This window comes from Schistocerca piceifrons, chromosome 8 (assembly GCF_021461385.2).
Source record: "Schistocerca piceifrons isolate TAMUIC-IGC-003096 chromosome 8, iqSchPice1.1, whole genome shotgun sequence".
In the NCBI taxonomy this organism is placed as follows: domain Eukaryota; kingdom Metazoa; phylum Arthropoda; class Insecta; order Orthoptera; family Acrididae; genus Schistocerca; species Schistocerca piceifrons.
In genome coordinates this window covers 290067065-290081906 of record NC_060145.1, presented here as the reverse complement: position 1 = coordinate 290081906, position 14842 = coordinate 290067065, and the positions used below count along the sequence as shown (strand labels likewise).

General features: G+C 44.9%; 1 protein-coding gene across 3 annotated transcripts in view; it reads right to left on the bottom strand.

The window, feature by feature from the left end:
* The window catches only part of LOC124711230 (collagen alpha-2(IV) chain-like), a 167476-nt gene extending 153202 nt beyond the window's left edge, over positions 1-14274 (bottom strand). For all 3 annotated transcript variants that reach the window (XM_047241188.1, XM_047241190.1, XM_047241189.1), the window contains exon 1: positions 14053-14274. In XM_047241188.1, coding sequence (XP_047097144.1) covers positions 14053-14085 — 33 coding nt within the window. In that variant the 5' untranslated portion in view covers positions 14086-14274. The remainder of the gene's footprint in view (positions 1-14052) is intronic.
* Positions 14275-14842: the final 568 nt, after the last annotated feature.

Sequence of the window (14842 nt, the reverse complement as noted above, 5' to 3'; positions counted from 1 at the left end):
TATATTATGTCGTTTCCGATTCAATTAGCGTTGAAGTCAGCCGATCAGGTCACTGTGCGCGCAAATTCGATGTCAAGTGGCCCACCAGATACAATTAGCGTCAGTTTTTCTCATAGTGGAGTTGCTAGCGTACTAGACTGCTCAGCCTTTGTTTCGGGTTCGGTCCTCTTATTTTATTTTAGGAAACCAAACGAAGAACACGTTTAGCGATATAGTCTCTGGCGGGCTGCTGGAATTTGGGCGCGCAACAGTCCGACTGGCTAACTTAAAGGCTAATTAGCTCGGAAACTGTATGACGTATCGAATTCTTTTCTTAGCAACTATTTCACCGCACAACCTATACTGCAACAGACTGTTACTGACCACCTTATGCGGCTGGTCCCGGCGGAGGTCCGAGTCCTCCCGCGGGCATGGGTGTGTGTGTCTGTCCTTAGGATAATTTAGGTTAGGTAGTGTGTAAGCTTAGGGACTGATGACCTTAACAGTTAAGTCCCATAAGATTTCACACACATTTGAACATTTGACCATCCTGTATACAGTCAACGACAGACGAAGTTCAGTTTAGAACAATATCTTAACCTCTTAGTAGTGTCTTCTCGTCGACCTACGGTTCAGTATAGAGTAAGCGCGTAATCCTGTACTAATAACTTCATCAGCCATATATTTGCAATTACTCGGCCAACAGAAAAGTTGACGCTGTGGGTGATCACAGATACTGGGGCTCCAGAAAGTCGAAACGTTTCATTGTGGCGCACTCCTGCATTTCTACCCTGTTCCCGGCGGTGCGTGTATGTAAATGTGTCTCCAGCGTGTCTAGCCCAGCGCTCCATAGGCGCGCAGTGCTCTCCAGACGAGGCGAGTCTGAAGGCCGGCCCGGCCGCGAGGCGCGCCGTGGGCGGCGGTGAAAGTGGCTGCAGCCCGGCTCCGCTCGGCTGGCTGCTCGATGCTCAGCGCGCTCTTGCGTCACTGGCGCATCCTCGCGGCCGCGGTGCTGTGTGTGTACCCCCGTCACCGTTCGCGCCCCGTCGTCCGTCTGCTCCTGACGTGCCGCAGCCTGACAGCGGCGCGTGGCGCCTTCACCTGCTCTTTACGCCTGCGCTGGTGGTTACGAGTACACCTTCCAGGCTGCAGCGTGCTGAGGTTCCAACGACTGCCGTGGGCAAACTCCACTTCGCAGGCAGTTGTGGTAATGCACTGTAGTATGGGCCACGACCCCATCGGTAGTCCAGCGTTTACTTTTGCTAACTGTGCATAGGGAAGAGCTGCGTTCGATTCTCACGGGAGATAAGGAAAGGATAGGTACATCTAAATCTACATCGATACTCTGCAAATCAAATTTAAGTGCCTGGCAGAGGGTTCTTCGAACTTTGTTTCAGTTTCTATAATAAAATGTTAGATCACCAGTCACTTTAATTTTTGCACACACTCCTTGGCATTTAAACCATACAGTGACGGACTCACACTTATTTAGTTTACGATGATCCCTGGTCGTCACTACAAATGGCATATTAGAGGTGAAATACGACCGACCTATGTCCCGGTGTAAAGCTCGTTCACTTGAAAGGTGCAATAAACAATGATATCTCTGCTAATGAAAGTCTCCAGTCCTGCAACGGCGTTCACGGTATCTCCAGGATACCGCACAGTGGCAGCAGCCACCCAACCATTACCATGTTTAGTTGTATCTTTCTCCCCCAATGTAAAATTCAGAACATGTGCCCAAAACACAGACGACCCTCGCTGAAAAACTTGCGCAGGGGAGATATGTCCGAAATCGATCCTGCACAAGTTGGAAATTTATGCTAAGCTCCTATGAGACCAAACTGATGAGGTCATCGGTCCCTAGGCTTACAGACTACTTAACCCAACTTAAATTAACTTACACCAAGGACGACACACACAACCATGCTCGAGGGAGGACACGAACCTCCTACTGGGCGAGCCGCGTGAACCTTGGCGAGGCGCCTGGACAAGTTGGAAATTTGAAAATTTGTGCTAAGTTTCTATGGGACCAAACTTCTGAGGACATCTTTCCCTAGCCTTACACACTACTTAACCTAACTTACAGTAACTTACGCTGAGGACAATAAACACACCCACGCCAGAGGGAGGACGCGAACCTCCTATGGGGCGAGCCGCGCGAACCGTGACAAGGCGCCTGAGACCACGCCGGATACCCCGCGCGGCCCCCGCAAGTTGTTCAGGCTGTATGATAGGCTAACTGAAACTAAACTCTGTGATTAGTCACCGAGGACTGTGGAAGCATTGTATTGTGAATCACGGAACGCTTTACTACTGAAATTTCTAGAGAGTACATTCGGACAAGGGTTGGGCAACCGATTACTTGCTGCCGTACATGTCTCTCGCGAAATGACGACAACCAGAAAATCCGAAAAATTTGGGCTAATATGGTGGTTCATCGACAAATGAGGGACCAGATACTGGTGCCGGAAGTACCACCCGCCACACACCGTGTAGGTGTAGATGTATATGGAACCGGTTCCAGTTTCCTTTGAATGTAATTATAATTACCATGTCTGACCAACATTTGCCCTACTAACGCAGCAAGAGATTGAAGCCTATAGACACGGTGACAGCGTCGGGCGCAGTTTAAGATGACGTTGAATATCCGTATATTTTACTACTGTCAGTAACCAAAGCATTTCTCCACCGTTCCGAAGCGATGAAAATCATTGAGTGCTTGGTAGAGGGTGTAAGAGGGGGAGCTCAGTATCCTCTAATCACAGCGTCACGGTTCGCATCTGAGAGTGATCAGGTGTTATCGCGCCAGAAAGCAACCTTGGGTATTAATCTGCTTTGTATTCGTGGTCACTTGTAACGTGTGTGTTCCACCCTCTTTGAGGAGCAGCGTTCTATCGCCATTACTAAAGTACCATATTTACCAGATATTCCCACTGTCGTAGTTGTGTCATATTCTGACTTCTGTCACTCATTTCATGTTTAAATTTGCTCTGGTTTCCCTAAATCGATTATGGCAGCTGCCGAGAGCGTTGCTTCGAAAAGGACGCTTTCCTACATTGCACTTCATCTTTAATGACCTCGTAGATTTTTTCTGACCCTCTGCGAATTGCTTTTCGGTGTAAAGAGTATTTCTGAGGTGCCTTGATCCTGAATGATAGACTGTCTGTATTTACGGAAATCGTAGCAAAACTAGGGACGGTTACAGTTGAGCCTCACATCGACATTGGATGCCGTCCGGTTCGACGCGACAAACAGACAAACAGACAAACAGAAATTACGAAAAATCAGAATTTCGATAGTCCTACGTAGATCTGAACTCACATCCTCTCAACTACAAGACCTATGTAGTCACTGAACTACTATTCTCTTTCTGGAGATATTACCTGAAGTGTCTGCTAATTTCTTACAATATTCTCTCTAAGCGTCATCTTTTACATAAATTTCGTTGGTCTTTTCAAGGCAGGAATTGTATCACATCGGAAAAGAAAATTAATAACAAATGGCCTCGCAAAATTTTAACCTGGTCAGGTGATCGAGAACGTAGCAGGGTGGAGCAGGATAGAGGACTGAAGGGGAGAGCCTTTGGATGAAAATTCAACTGAACTCATATAAGAACTGATCTTTACATAGTGAAACAAACTGTCTGATCCCGTTGTTACTGAAGGGCATTTCCCGGTTTCTCGCACGTGTGGTGTGAATTCTTTCGAATAGATAGTTCTGGTTATAATAAAATGAACGATGGTTGGAGTTTCAAATCACGTCATTGATTTGATCATCAATCGTTCAGATAGGGACAGAAAACCAGATCAGGTTTCATGGAATCAAGTATTCAATCAAGCGACTGAACGAAATGACACAAAACTAAACCAGAGTGGCCGAATGGGGATTTCAAACTCTCTCCTCCAGAACATGAAATTTATTTTCCTTCCACTGGTAAACATATTAATTTGGCAAAACTTGGCTCATAGCAAAAGAGAGTTTCTGCAAAAACCTTTCCAGCCCGAGCGACACGTTCCGAGTTCTTTACGGAGTGGTCGGAACGGGATCAAGGTCTACCAGTGCGCCTCCTCGTAAACCGACCAAGGAGGACCCACTCTGCAGGGCGCCTGGCGTCTTCAGCTGACCGTGTAATGTGCTGGAGGTGAGTCTGATAACATAGCTCGTAGCTGAAGATCTATTCTTATCCTGCCCTGTTGTTCTAGAGTTCATGACTTGCATACTGTGACTTTATCGGGTAAATGACGCACAATGCTTTAAATAAAATTTTCTATGAATTAATCGGACAGTACTTTGCCATGAATTGACTGAAAATTTTTCCTTTTAGTGTTAATGATTTCCTGCTCTGTAACAACAACATTCTTCTCTTCTAGCTGGTAGGACATTAGCCAAAGTAGAATTCATTGGTATTGTATAAACGGCTGTCAAGGCACGAATTAGAGGAATGCACAATAACCAACCGTTTCTTGCATGTTCGGTTCACGATATACACGTTCTACAAAATGTTTAATAAACTAATTCAGTCCCTTGGCAGAAATACTTATCATCGCGGCTGAAGGGCATGATTCAGGTCGATTTACAGCATACTTACTCTCACGAGTAATCCATCTCACTACCGTTACGACGTTGCAGCCGAACTCTCGCCATGTAGCGCCGCATAAAACTCAATTTTGTTTTCCATATTCTCGGAAATTTCATTCAACGGTAAAATAAAGTAAAATTTTCAGCGGGACATGCTATTTTGTTACATTAATCCAGTTAGAGTAATATTTAATAAAATTTCATGCTATAGGAAATCAGAAGTATAAATGAAAGCTGCGGCATTCTTCGTGTAATAGCTTTGGTATTAACATTCATAGGATGTTATTGCTGCTGGACGTTTCGGGAAACAGGTGAAAAGGGAGTATTGCTCTAAGGGCTATACAAGGAAAAACGTGGAAAATGGGAAAAGTTCTTTATCAAAGAACAGATATTTACGATATTTTGTGTATAGAAACAAGATGTGACCAGCCACTAGTTAGAGTATTTCGGTTATTAATCATGATTGTTTGTTGAGTATTTTGATAACGGGAACCATTGACATCTAGAGGCTCGTAGAAAGTAATTCGTTTGGTTTGTCACACAAATTACCGAAGTGATTTCATATATATGGTATATTTCCTCCGCAGCGCAAAGGCGTATAACGTACAATGTGTGCCGCAATGTTTTAAAGGAAACGATTCCATTGACTCATAATACCGGCAAACTACAACACTTTTAAATACTCTGTCGCACATTCGCACCCAGGCTGGAACTCCGGCTGCTACAAAAACTGATATTGTATACAGTGTGGCGAGAATTAACAAAACAAAAAGGAAAAACAGTGTTACCATAAAGTACAGTATAATACATAAGATATGGAACTGTGTTTTAAATGTCAAGCAAAATATTTACAAGAGATTGTATGGCGAAGGATGATGGAGTGAATTTGTTCCTCTAATTCCAGTATATGGCCACAAAAATTGTCCTCAGAATCTCGATTGTGGTACATAAGCCACGCAGCCTCATATTATCTTTCAGTTTCATCACGTAAGGATAATATAAAGTACCGTTTGTTTTAATCAGATGTGAAGAAGATATATTATGGAGCGCGGCCAGTAGCCTGACGACAGTTTTTGTGATCAGAGACTAGGATTAAAGAAACAAATTCTGCACTTCGTGGTTCATTGCTTTCATTTGCGACATTGTCGCAGCTTGTAAAAGAATCACGGATTGTCTTATACGCAGAAGATTTCCAGCTCATAAAGTATCAGTGATGACGTAAAACTAATACTACTGTGAATGAAAACCGTGTACGGGAGTGTACAGTGCACAAATACAGTTTCTCTGCCTCGTGATGACTGGGTGTTGTGTGCTGTCCTTAGGTTAGTTAGGTTTAAGTAGATCTAAGTTCTAGGGGACTGATGACCATAGATGTTAAGTCCCATAGTACTCAGAGCCATTTGAACCATTTGAACCACAAATAAAGTTTGAGTGCAGACAACAACATCCCTGACGATAACATCCCTGACTGGCCTGAATCCTACAGAACACCTTTGGGATGTTTCGGAATCCCGACTTCCTGCCAGACCTCACCAACCGACATCGATACCTCTCGTCAGTGCAGCACTCCGTGAAGAATGGGCTGTCATTCCCCAAGAAACCTTCTAGCACCTGATAGAACGTATGCCTGCGAGAGTGGAAGCTGTCATCAAGGCTGAATTCCAGCATTACCGATAGAGGGCACCACGAACTTGTAAATCATTTTCAGCCAGGTGTACGGATACTTTTGATCACATAATGTGTATCAGTTGCTAGTTTCTGTGGGAAATGTAAAATTACGATGCGTAACTTCAGGAGGATAGAGGTTTTCTGATAGCTTAAATGTTGTCTCTGTTGTGTCGGTAGCTGGGCCGACACCGTGAAGTTGAGATGGCTGAAAAGGCAAGCTAGACTAACGCAGACGGGCGTGATGTACTGGAACAGGATACGTAATTAATGTTAGGAAGAAAAGTACGGAGCAGGATTAATACTTATCTTTAATATCATTGTGGTACATCGATCTTGACGATACACAGGAGACTTTAAGTTCAATCACTGTATGGCTAATGGCGCCTTGCTAGTTCGTAGCCATTAACTTAGCTGATGGCTATTCTGTCTCTCGGCTAATGAGAGAGAAAGGCTTCGTACATCTGGTCGGTAGCTAGGTTCTCGTACAACTGGGCGGTAGCTAGGTTCTCGTACAACTGGGCGAGTGCTCTCTCGTATCACGAGACCTGCCTTGGTGGTGGCGCTAGGTCTGCGATTACACAGTGGCGACACGCGGGTCCGACATGTACTAAATGGACCGCGGCCGATTTAAGCTACCACCTAGCAAGTGTGGTGTCTGGCGGTGACACCACAGTCTCATAGAGAAAACAGAAGAGCAACGGTAAAGAATATGCCGGCGAGTAACGGCGCAAACAGTCGCTGCAGAAGTATAAATATAGCCGTGATCCATCCTCTGGTAGGTTTATGTAAGTGCTCGCACCGCAGCGGTTCCTCGTCTCTGTTCTTGCAGCAAAGGAAGCAAATGAAGCTCCCGAAACGGAGGTGGGATTAGCCGTGTCGGTGGCTGTTTGCGGAGATGACGGCCAGGCTACTTAGGAGGCGCGTCCCCACCGCATCTCGGCGCGAATTGGCGCGCCGTCAGCGGCGGGAGCGAGCCGCGTTAGCAAGACCTGGCCAAGGACGGCGGTCAGCTCGACATAGCAGCGGCATCACTCACTCTTCCGTCGCCAACAGCGTCTCTCCGTGTCAAGTGTCTGGAACGCAGGCACTGCAAATGAGGTACCTCCATCTCCGATGGAGGCTGGATCTTGATGAGTTGTTGCATACTGTCCATCACTAAGTGGTCGGCGTGTCTGTTTACTTAGACAATGGCTTCCGTTTCTATGAGGTCTGCAACCTTGCTTCCGTCGTTCCGTAGCAGATGGCAGTAGAAGCAGGTGGTAGGTCATGAGTGTCACACAATAAGCTTAGGCGTTGTTAAACATAACAACATCAAAATATTAGTCCATCTGTGATTGCATCGTAAAGTTATTCTCGATTGAATATGCCAACTTACGACTCCAATTCTCGTCATTTGTGGGAAGTTTTAATTTTCTGCTTTAACACGATGAAATTTGTTGCCGAGGATTATAAAACGGTGGGTAAAACCTATAGTGATGCACCTATTACTGAAAGAACGCGCAGTGAATGGCTTGAACGCTTCCAGAACTGTGATTCTGACGTCGAAGACCGGCATGGTGGTGGAAGAGAGAAGGTTTCCAAAGCTGCTGAAACCGACGAAAATTATCACCCGTGTACTGAAATACAAACTGCCTCAATATAGCGATAGGCATGAAAAGGTGAACTTGCAACGTGGCAGTTATCGACCACATGTTGTAAAAACCGTCGAAACGTACTTGGAAACGAAACTTCCTGGCAGATTAAAACTGTGTGCCGAAACGAGACTCGAACTCGGGACCTTTGCCTTTCGCGGGCAAGTGCTCTACCAACTGAGCCACCCAAGCACGACACACGCGCCGTCTTCACAGCAGGAGAGCTTCTGTGAAGTTTGGAAAGTAGGAGACGAGGTACTGGCTGAAGTAAAGCTGTGAGGACGAGGCGTGAGTCGTGCTTGGGTAGCTCAGTTGGACGCCGGCACGGTAGCTCAGCGTGTTCGGTCAGAGGGTTAGCTGCCCTCTGTAATAAAAAAAGAAAACTGAGTCAACCGCTCAACACTGTTCTTGAATGAGTGTCATGGGACATCCGCACCGAACAAATGCAACGAACAAAATCGAACAAAATGAGAACAATTTTTTTAAAAAGTCGGTAGAGCACTTGCCCGCGAAAGGCAAAGGTCCCGAGTTCGAGTCTCGGTCCTGCACACAGTTTTAATCTGCCAGGAAGTTTCATATCAGCGCACACTCCGCTGCAGAGTGAAAAATCTCATTCAGGATACTTGGAAACGTTGAAATGGGAAGTTCTGCCCTACCTGCTGTATTCTCCTGACGTTACTCTCTCTGACTACCACCTTTTTCGATCACTGGAACACGGCCTGGCTGTCCACTGTCTCCGGTCATATTAATAAGTGCAAAATAGGGTCGATTCGTGGATCTCCTCAGAAGAGATCCACTTCATTCGCCGCGATATTCTCGTGTCGCCCGAAAGATGAGAGAAATTAGTGGGGAGCGATAGACAATATTTTGTATCGTAAATTTTTTGTAAGATTTTCGCAATAATTTCTCCAATTCCGAGAAAAAAAACAGTGGAAGCAAAGTGGTATACAAAATAATTCCTGGCTGCAACCTCGAGCTTTCCTGTAGTTACTACGTCTGGATTAAGATCTGTTCCGTCGCGCGATGTTAGCCAAGGACCTGTTGGGAAACATACGCGATGGGCTGATATCAAGTCTGCCGAAGTGGCGCTGATTTGAAGGATTTGCCTCAGGCTGCGACCCATACATTTAACTAATCGTCTATCATTCGGACCGCTGGTATGGTCTCAGTATATTTACAGGATGCAACAAAAAATTACGATGAAACTTTCAGGACCCTTTCCTCACACGCAGAGGAGTGATTATGTTACATAGGCATCTGTCCAGTAACTAATTATCTACGGGAGTTCGAAATATACGATGTCTTTCAAAGTCCTTGTGTCAAACATCTGGGTGGGATAGATTACCTCACGGCGAACAAATTTTATTATAGACAAACAGGTAGCTGACCCTACCCGGCCACGCTAGGCGTCCTGTTGTATTGGTTATGTCCGTGAAAGGCTGCAAGGCATAGGCACTCTGCGGTGTCTGTGTGTGTGTGTGTGTGTGTGTGTGTGTGTGTGTGTGTGTGTGTGATATGCCTATAATCCAGTCAACTACTCCGTATGAAAGTGGGCAGGTCAAGCAAAGTTAACGTTCCTGATTCGCTCCTAAAATATCTTTCTCCGCTTAGAGACTCTTAGTCTTACGGTTTTCTTGTTGGCAATCACTCCATCAATTTACTGGGGTCGGTGGTACGCAGCACAACTGGTTAGTAGATACCTAGTAATTTGGTGACATCTCGTCGTACAAGGGCCGGAGAATACTAAAGCATGTCTAGCGTCACCGGGAAGTGTCAGTGAACATTTTGCCTCCAACAAAAGTTGCTCTCCATGACGTGATCTATCACCCCTATACGTTTGATGCGAAGACTTTGAAACTCAATGTATGTACCATGTAAAACACACAGGAACGCAATGTAGAAGCATAATATACGAAGCTCTTTCGTAAATGTCGTTTTCAAAAAGTCTTACATTAGACATTTTGATATGAAACCATCACAAGCTGCTAGATAATTTTTATTGTTCTCCAAAGAGTGTCGAAATTAAAGTTATCGTCTGGAAGACGCAAAATATTTTTATGTTGTATACCACACATTTACAGCTTTAAACTGTATTAAATTACTATTTAACACTGTGTTACTTCTCATATTTTAAAACTGTTGGTATGTGGTATACGCCATAACAAAGAATTAAAGTATGCCAGACGAAGAGTTTGAGGTCGAAATTTTTCAGAGAATAATAAAAAAATTAGCAAGTTGTGGTCGATTAAAAACAAAATGTCCTTTGTAGCAGTCGTATAACACGACATAAGGATTTTTTGGCTTCACTTTAGGATTGACAAATGCATAAACTAACCGTCGCTTTGAATCCTGGATAAGGTGGCTTATCCCTGGAGTAATATGGGTAGTTTCGCATCCTTAACAGTACACACACGAAGACAAAGACGAAGATTTCGATATACAACATCATACATATATCCCTATGCATATAGATTAGTATGTTTAGGTTGAGAGAACTTGGAGCCCAGGGAATTAGTCTACGTCTTCCTATCCCACTGTTGCAGAACTGATATTTAGAGGCCGACGGAAATTACAATTTAGCCAGAGGTAAGAATGAAAGAAACAGATTCATGTGGAAATATAAAGCGTTAGGTTCCTGCGTTTTGCCAAGTCTGATATGTCATGTAGAGTTGTAGAATATGGATTTTCGATATAGACCGCTTCCAGATACACATTAATGTATTTTCTTCTTCTTCAAGTGAGTTATGTGTAGTCACTGCCTGGTGGTATCATTTTGTTACACGCTGTATAACTGTATATACTCTATAGAGGAATGCCGAGTGAGCAGTTATGTAAAAAGTCTGATGAAATCTTTGATTCAAGTAGTGAGGACATTTGTATATTTACTTCTGACTCACTTCATAATGGTACGCTACGCAGATTTTGACAATTTACTCCAGTCTTCTACTATATTCGTGAACAGGCTTCTTTCACGCCAAGCATTATGACATACTGTGCATTAGTATACTTTCATCCTGCATTTCACCAGTATTATCCATCAAAAATAAGGAGGTAAAAGAAGGAATCGGTTGTATAGGGTGCATTCCGAGACATCAAGGAATCTTCGGTTTCGTATCGGAGGAAAGTGTGGGTAGAAAAATTGTAGAGGCGATGAATACAATAAGCAGGTTCAGAAGCATGTAGGTTGTAGTACTTGAAGATGAAGAGGCCTACACAGGACAGAGCAGCATGGAGAGTTGCACCAGCAACCACAAAAAATTATAACAACTGTCATTAAGTCTCTGTTTACAAAATTATTTTTAACAAAGTCGTCCTTATATTTCTCGGCTGTCGCATTTTTTGTGCATATATGTAGTAGGGATAAGGAGACAGATTCCTTGCACACATCACGTCACTTTTCTGAACTCACGCGACTAAAAAGGCTCTCTAGGGTCTGTGACAGTATTGGATAGCTTTGTAAATCAAACTCACGTACATTCCATCAGTATGAAAGCTTCTCGTTATTATTAACTTGTTGAAGATCTCTCCGAAAAGAAAGAACAAGGAAAGAGAAAAGAGTGATGGAATGGGGGGAGAAGAAACAGTGCTATCGCAGAATCTGCGTAGCCATGCAAATTGCGTACGTGGAGCCGTACCGCGCGCTACGCCCAATTAGTCGGCCTTATCAGGCGGTGTCCACTGAGGCTGCGGCGGCGCCTGGTACGGCTGGCTCCTTAAGGAAGGCGTCCTACGCGTCCGCAGAATGCCAGCACACAGCCATCTGCGTGGCCTTGGAGCTGGAGGGAATACCGAATATCTTAAAGCAAGGTCGAGATGGATCCCGTTCCGACCGGTTGGGAGCTTACTCCTTTCATGTAGCTTTGTATACGGAGAAGAGGGCACCGCAGCTCCATCCTTTTTTTGCACAGTTCGCCAACACTTATGATGAGGTCGGAAGGTTAATGAGTGAACTAGAGTTCGAATATGCAGTTTGCTTCAACTTCTCATGGGTATTTTCGTCGCTTTTTGGGTTTCACTCTTAGAAAATCCTATGCCTAGCACATGATTTCATGAAGAATACAATTAACTGTATGGAAAGCGTCCACACACAACAAATTGTATATAACAACCCATTGGCACGTACAACATAAGAAAACACCCAATCCCTAGCAGATAAAGCAAGAAGAGAAACATCTTAAGGCACAAAAATTTATGTATAAATAAATTAATTTATTGTAATTACACTCAATTATTTAGTTTGCAATGAAACGTAAGAAACATTTAAATGTTCAGAATTATAGATAAACATTCCAAACTATCTAAGACTAGGAACGTCGAAGTATACTACATCAGCTGTCACTGAGGACTATACTTTTTACGTCTTTCCTGTGAAAGCTTTAATTGAAATGTGCAGTATGCTCGGTGGACATTACACCCTAAATGACTTATTACGTAATCATTATTCTCTTACAGATAAATTTTTACAACTGAGGGTCATCAAAAGGTGTAGCAGCTTTTCGCATTTATCTGTGATGACAGTTGTCAAAATCTCACCCACGCTTGACGTAACAATTCCATTACAATCGCACTCTACTACGGTCGTTTTATTTGCATGTTGGGAGTGAAACTGCTTTATTTGCAAGATTACACAGTCGCAGCTTGAACAACCAGTTGGAGTCGTATTAGTTAAACTCTTTTCAGTAATCTTACTGATAACGAAAAGACGTTGGTATTAGATAAGATCAGCTCCTCGTCAGCTATGACTATCTCCTCCGTTACTAGGTCCGTCCCAGACCTTTCTTCGTAACCACTATGACTCCTCCCGTCTAATACACCGTCCTACAAGTTGCCCTGTGTAGACTATTTGACGACTTGTATCATTTCTTTGCTAATAAACCCCAAGTATTCCTTGAGGGAATTTAGCATGGTATGTCTTCTTCCTGTGTACTGGATTCATTTCCTTAGCAAATGGCTAAATGTGTACTAAAGTAGATTGAATGCAGGTCTGCGTCAAGATTTTTTGGACGGAGACGTTCGTTACTGGATCCAACAAGATGTTCCCATTGTACGTTTGGCACTCCGATAAATTTCGCTTATTAACACTAGCAAAAACATTCACTTTTCAGAACGAGATTTTCACTCTGCAGTGGAGTGTGCGCTGATATGAAACTTCCTGGCAGATTAAAACTGTGTGTCGGACCGAGACTCGAACTCGGGACCCGAGTTCGAGTCTCGGTCCGGCACACAGTTTTAATCTGCCAGGAAGTTTCAAAATTCACTTTTTCCGTTTTTGGCTATTATGCATCACACTATTAGCGCATATATCTCTAGATGGGGTACTCATAGCTTTTATTACGAAACAGATTCGCATTTCGCTAATATTTGTAGACTTCAGCTTCAGAGGTCACCTTAACCACTTCGGTTATCCAAGCACGCCTCCAGGACCGACCCAGACTTCCACACGTCACAGAGTCCACAACTCTTATGTCGTACATTTCGCGATTCCCGTACAGGCAGAGACAAATATTTTAGTATCATTTGGCATGTCGAAACATGAACACACCATTGATGACTACGATGTCTCTGATTGTAAAGTGTGTCTTCACAGTACAATAACCATCGGAATAGTGCCGGTTCCTTCAGGCGTGTATCGTAATGTGATGATACAGATGCTCTATAAACACAGACATTATAGCTATCAATGATATAGCTTTTAACAGAATTTGTTGTAATGGTCTCTTAGGGATTGCTTTGAGGTCGTTCTTTAGCTGTATATTCCTACTTTGAAAAAAAGAAAAAAAAGTTTTGATATTGGCATGACGATGACTTTCATACGAGAAATAAAGATTCTCGACCTCTCTGTCATTTGTAAATGCATCCATCCACTACTTATTTACTGTTCACAAATTGGTTTTGTTTGTTTTTCGTTGGTGTTCTCTATTTCACATGAGTTTAGAAGCAAACGTGGTTTGTTAGTTATTTTCCAATGTAAACACAGTAGCTGTTGGCTCAAAGCCCAGAGGAAGGCCAAAGGTGGGACTAGGGCCATCGACGACTATTTTACGAGATGTCTAGCACGCAAGAGAAAATTATCAATTTCTGCCGATGGCTGTCACCAGTTCCAACTGACCCTCGGCACGGGAACCCCAACGACGTGAAGCTCGCTCACTTGTCGAGCAGCCGCGTTCGTCACCGCTCCGAGCAGAGTACTCACCAGCCACAGTTTGGCGGCGCTGACCGGCTCCATGGTCGGTGGTCGCTTGGCGGTGCTCGCTGGGTGTGTGTCTTCACCTCCTAGTCATGCTGGAGCCCACGACGCGCCGGCGGAGAGTGCAGAGCGTGTGCTGGAGATGCCGGAGAGAGCTGTCGGCGTGGAGGCTGCGTGCGTGGGCGGCGTGTGTGCGCGTGCGAGTGCGAGAGGGGCGGGCGCCGCAGGGACCACTGGAGACGTGCGGCCGGCCGCGCGGCCTCTTTATAAAGTGCGCCCGCGCCGGCGCGCCCTCCCATTGGCGGAGCGGCGCATCTCCGCGCGGAGGATCTCTCCTCCTCCCGCCGCGCCGCCGGGCTCCACCTCTCGGTCGCGCTCGGCCCTGCCGTCGCCCTCCGAGGCGCCCGCAGACGCCCCCGGGAGCACCGGAGCCGATTTCCGGTTCAAGGTCGCGACCGCCGCTACCGCAGGCTGCCTCGTTTTCTGGTAACTGGGGACGAGTTGCGAGGTGTCGGGCGCGGTCGCCGTCTCTGCAGCTCAGTTAGCTCCGAGACACCAGCAGGTGAACAGGCTCGGTAGTTTGCTATGTCTCTACAGGGATGGGTGGGTGCTGCGTACAGGGCACGGCATATTGTATCTGCCAACTGCAGTCGTCAACGCTGGCGATGCTGTGTACAGACACAACGCTGAACAGCAAGGAATCAAGCAGGAGGAGCCAAACGTTCCTACTTGCACTTAGACTTGCGTGGAGACGACATGACAATCGAATTTTTTTAACTTTTAAATATTTAAGCTA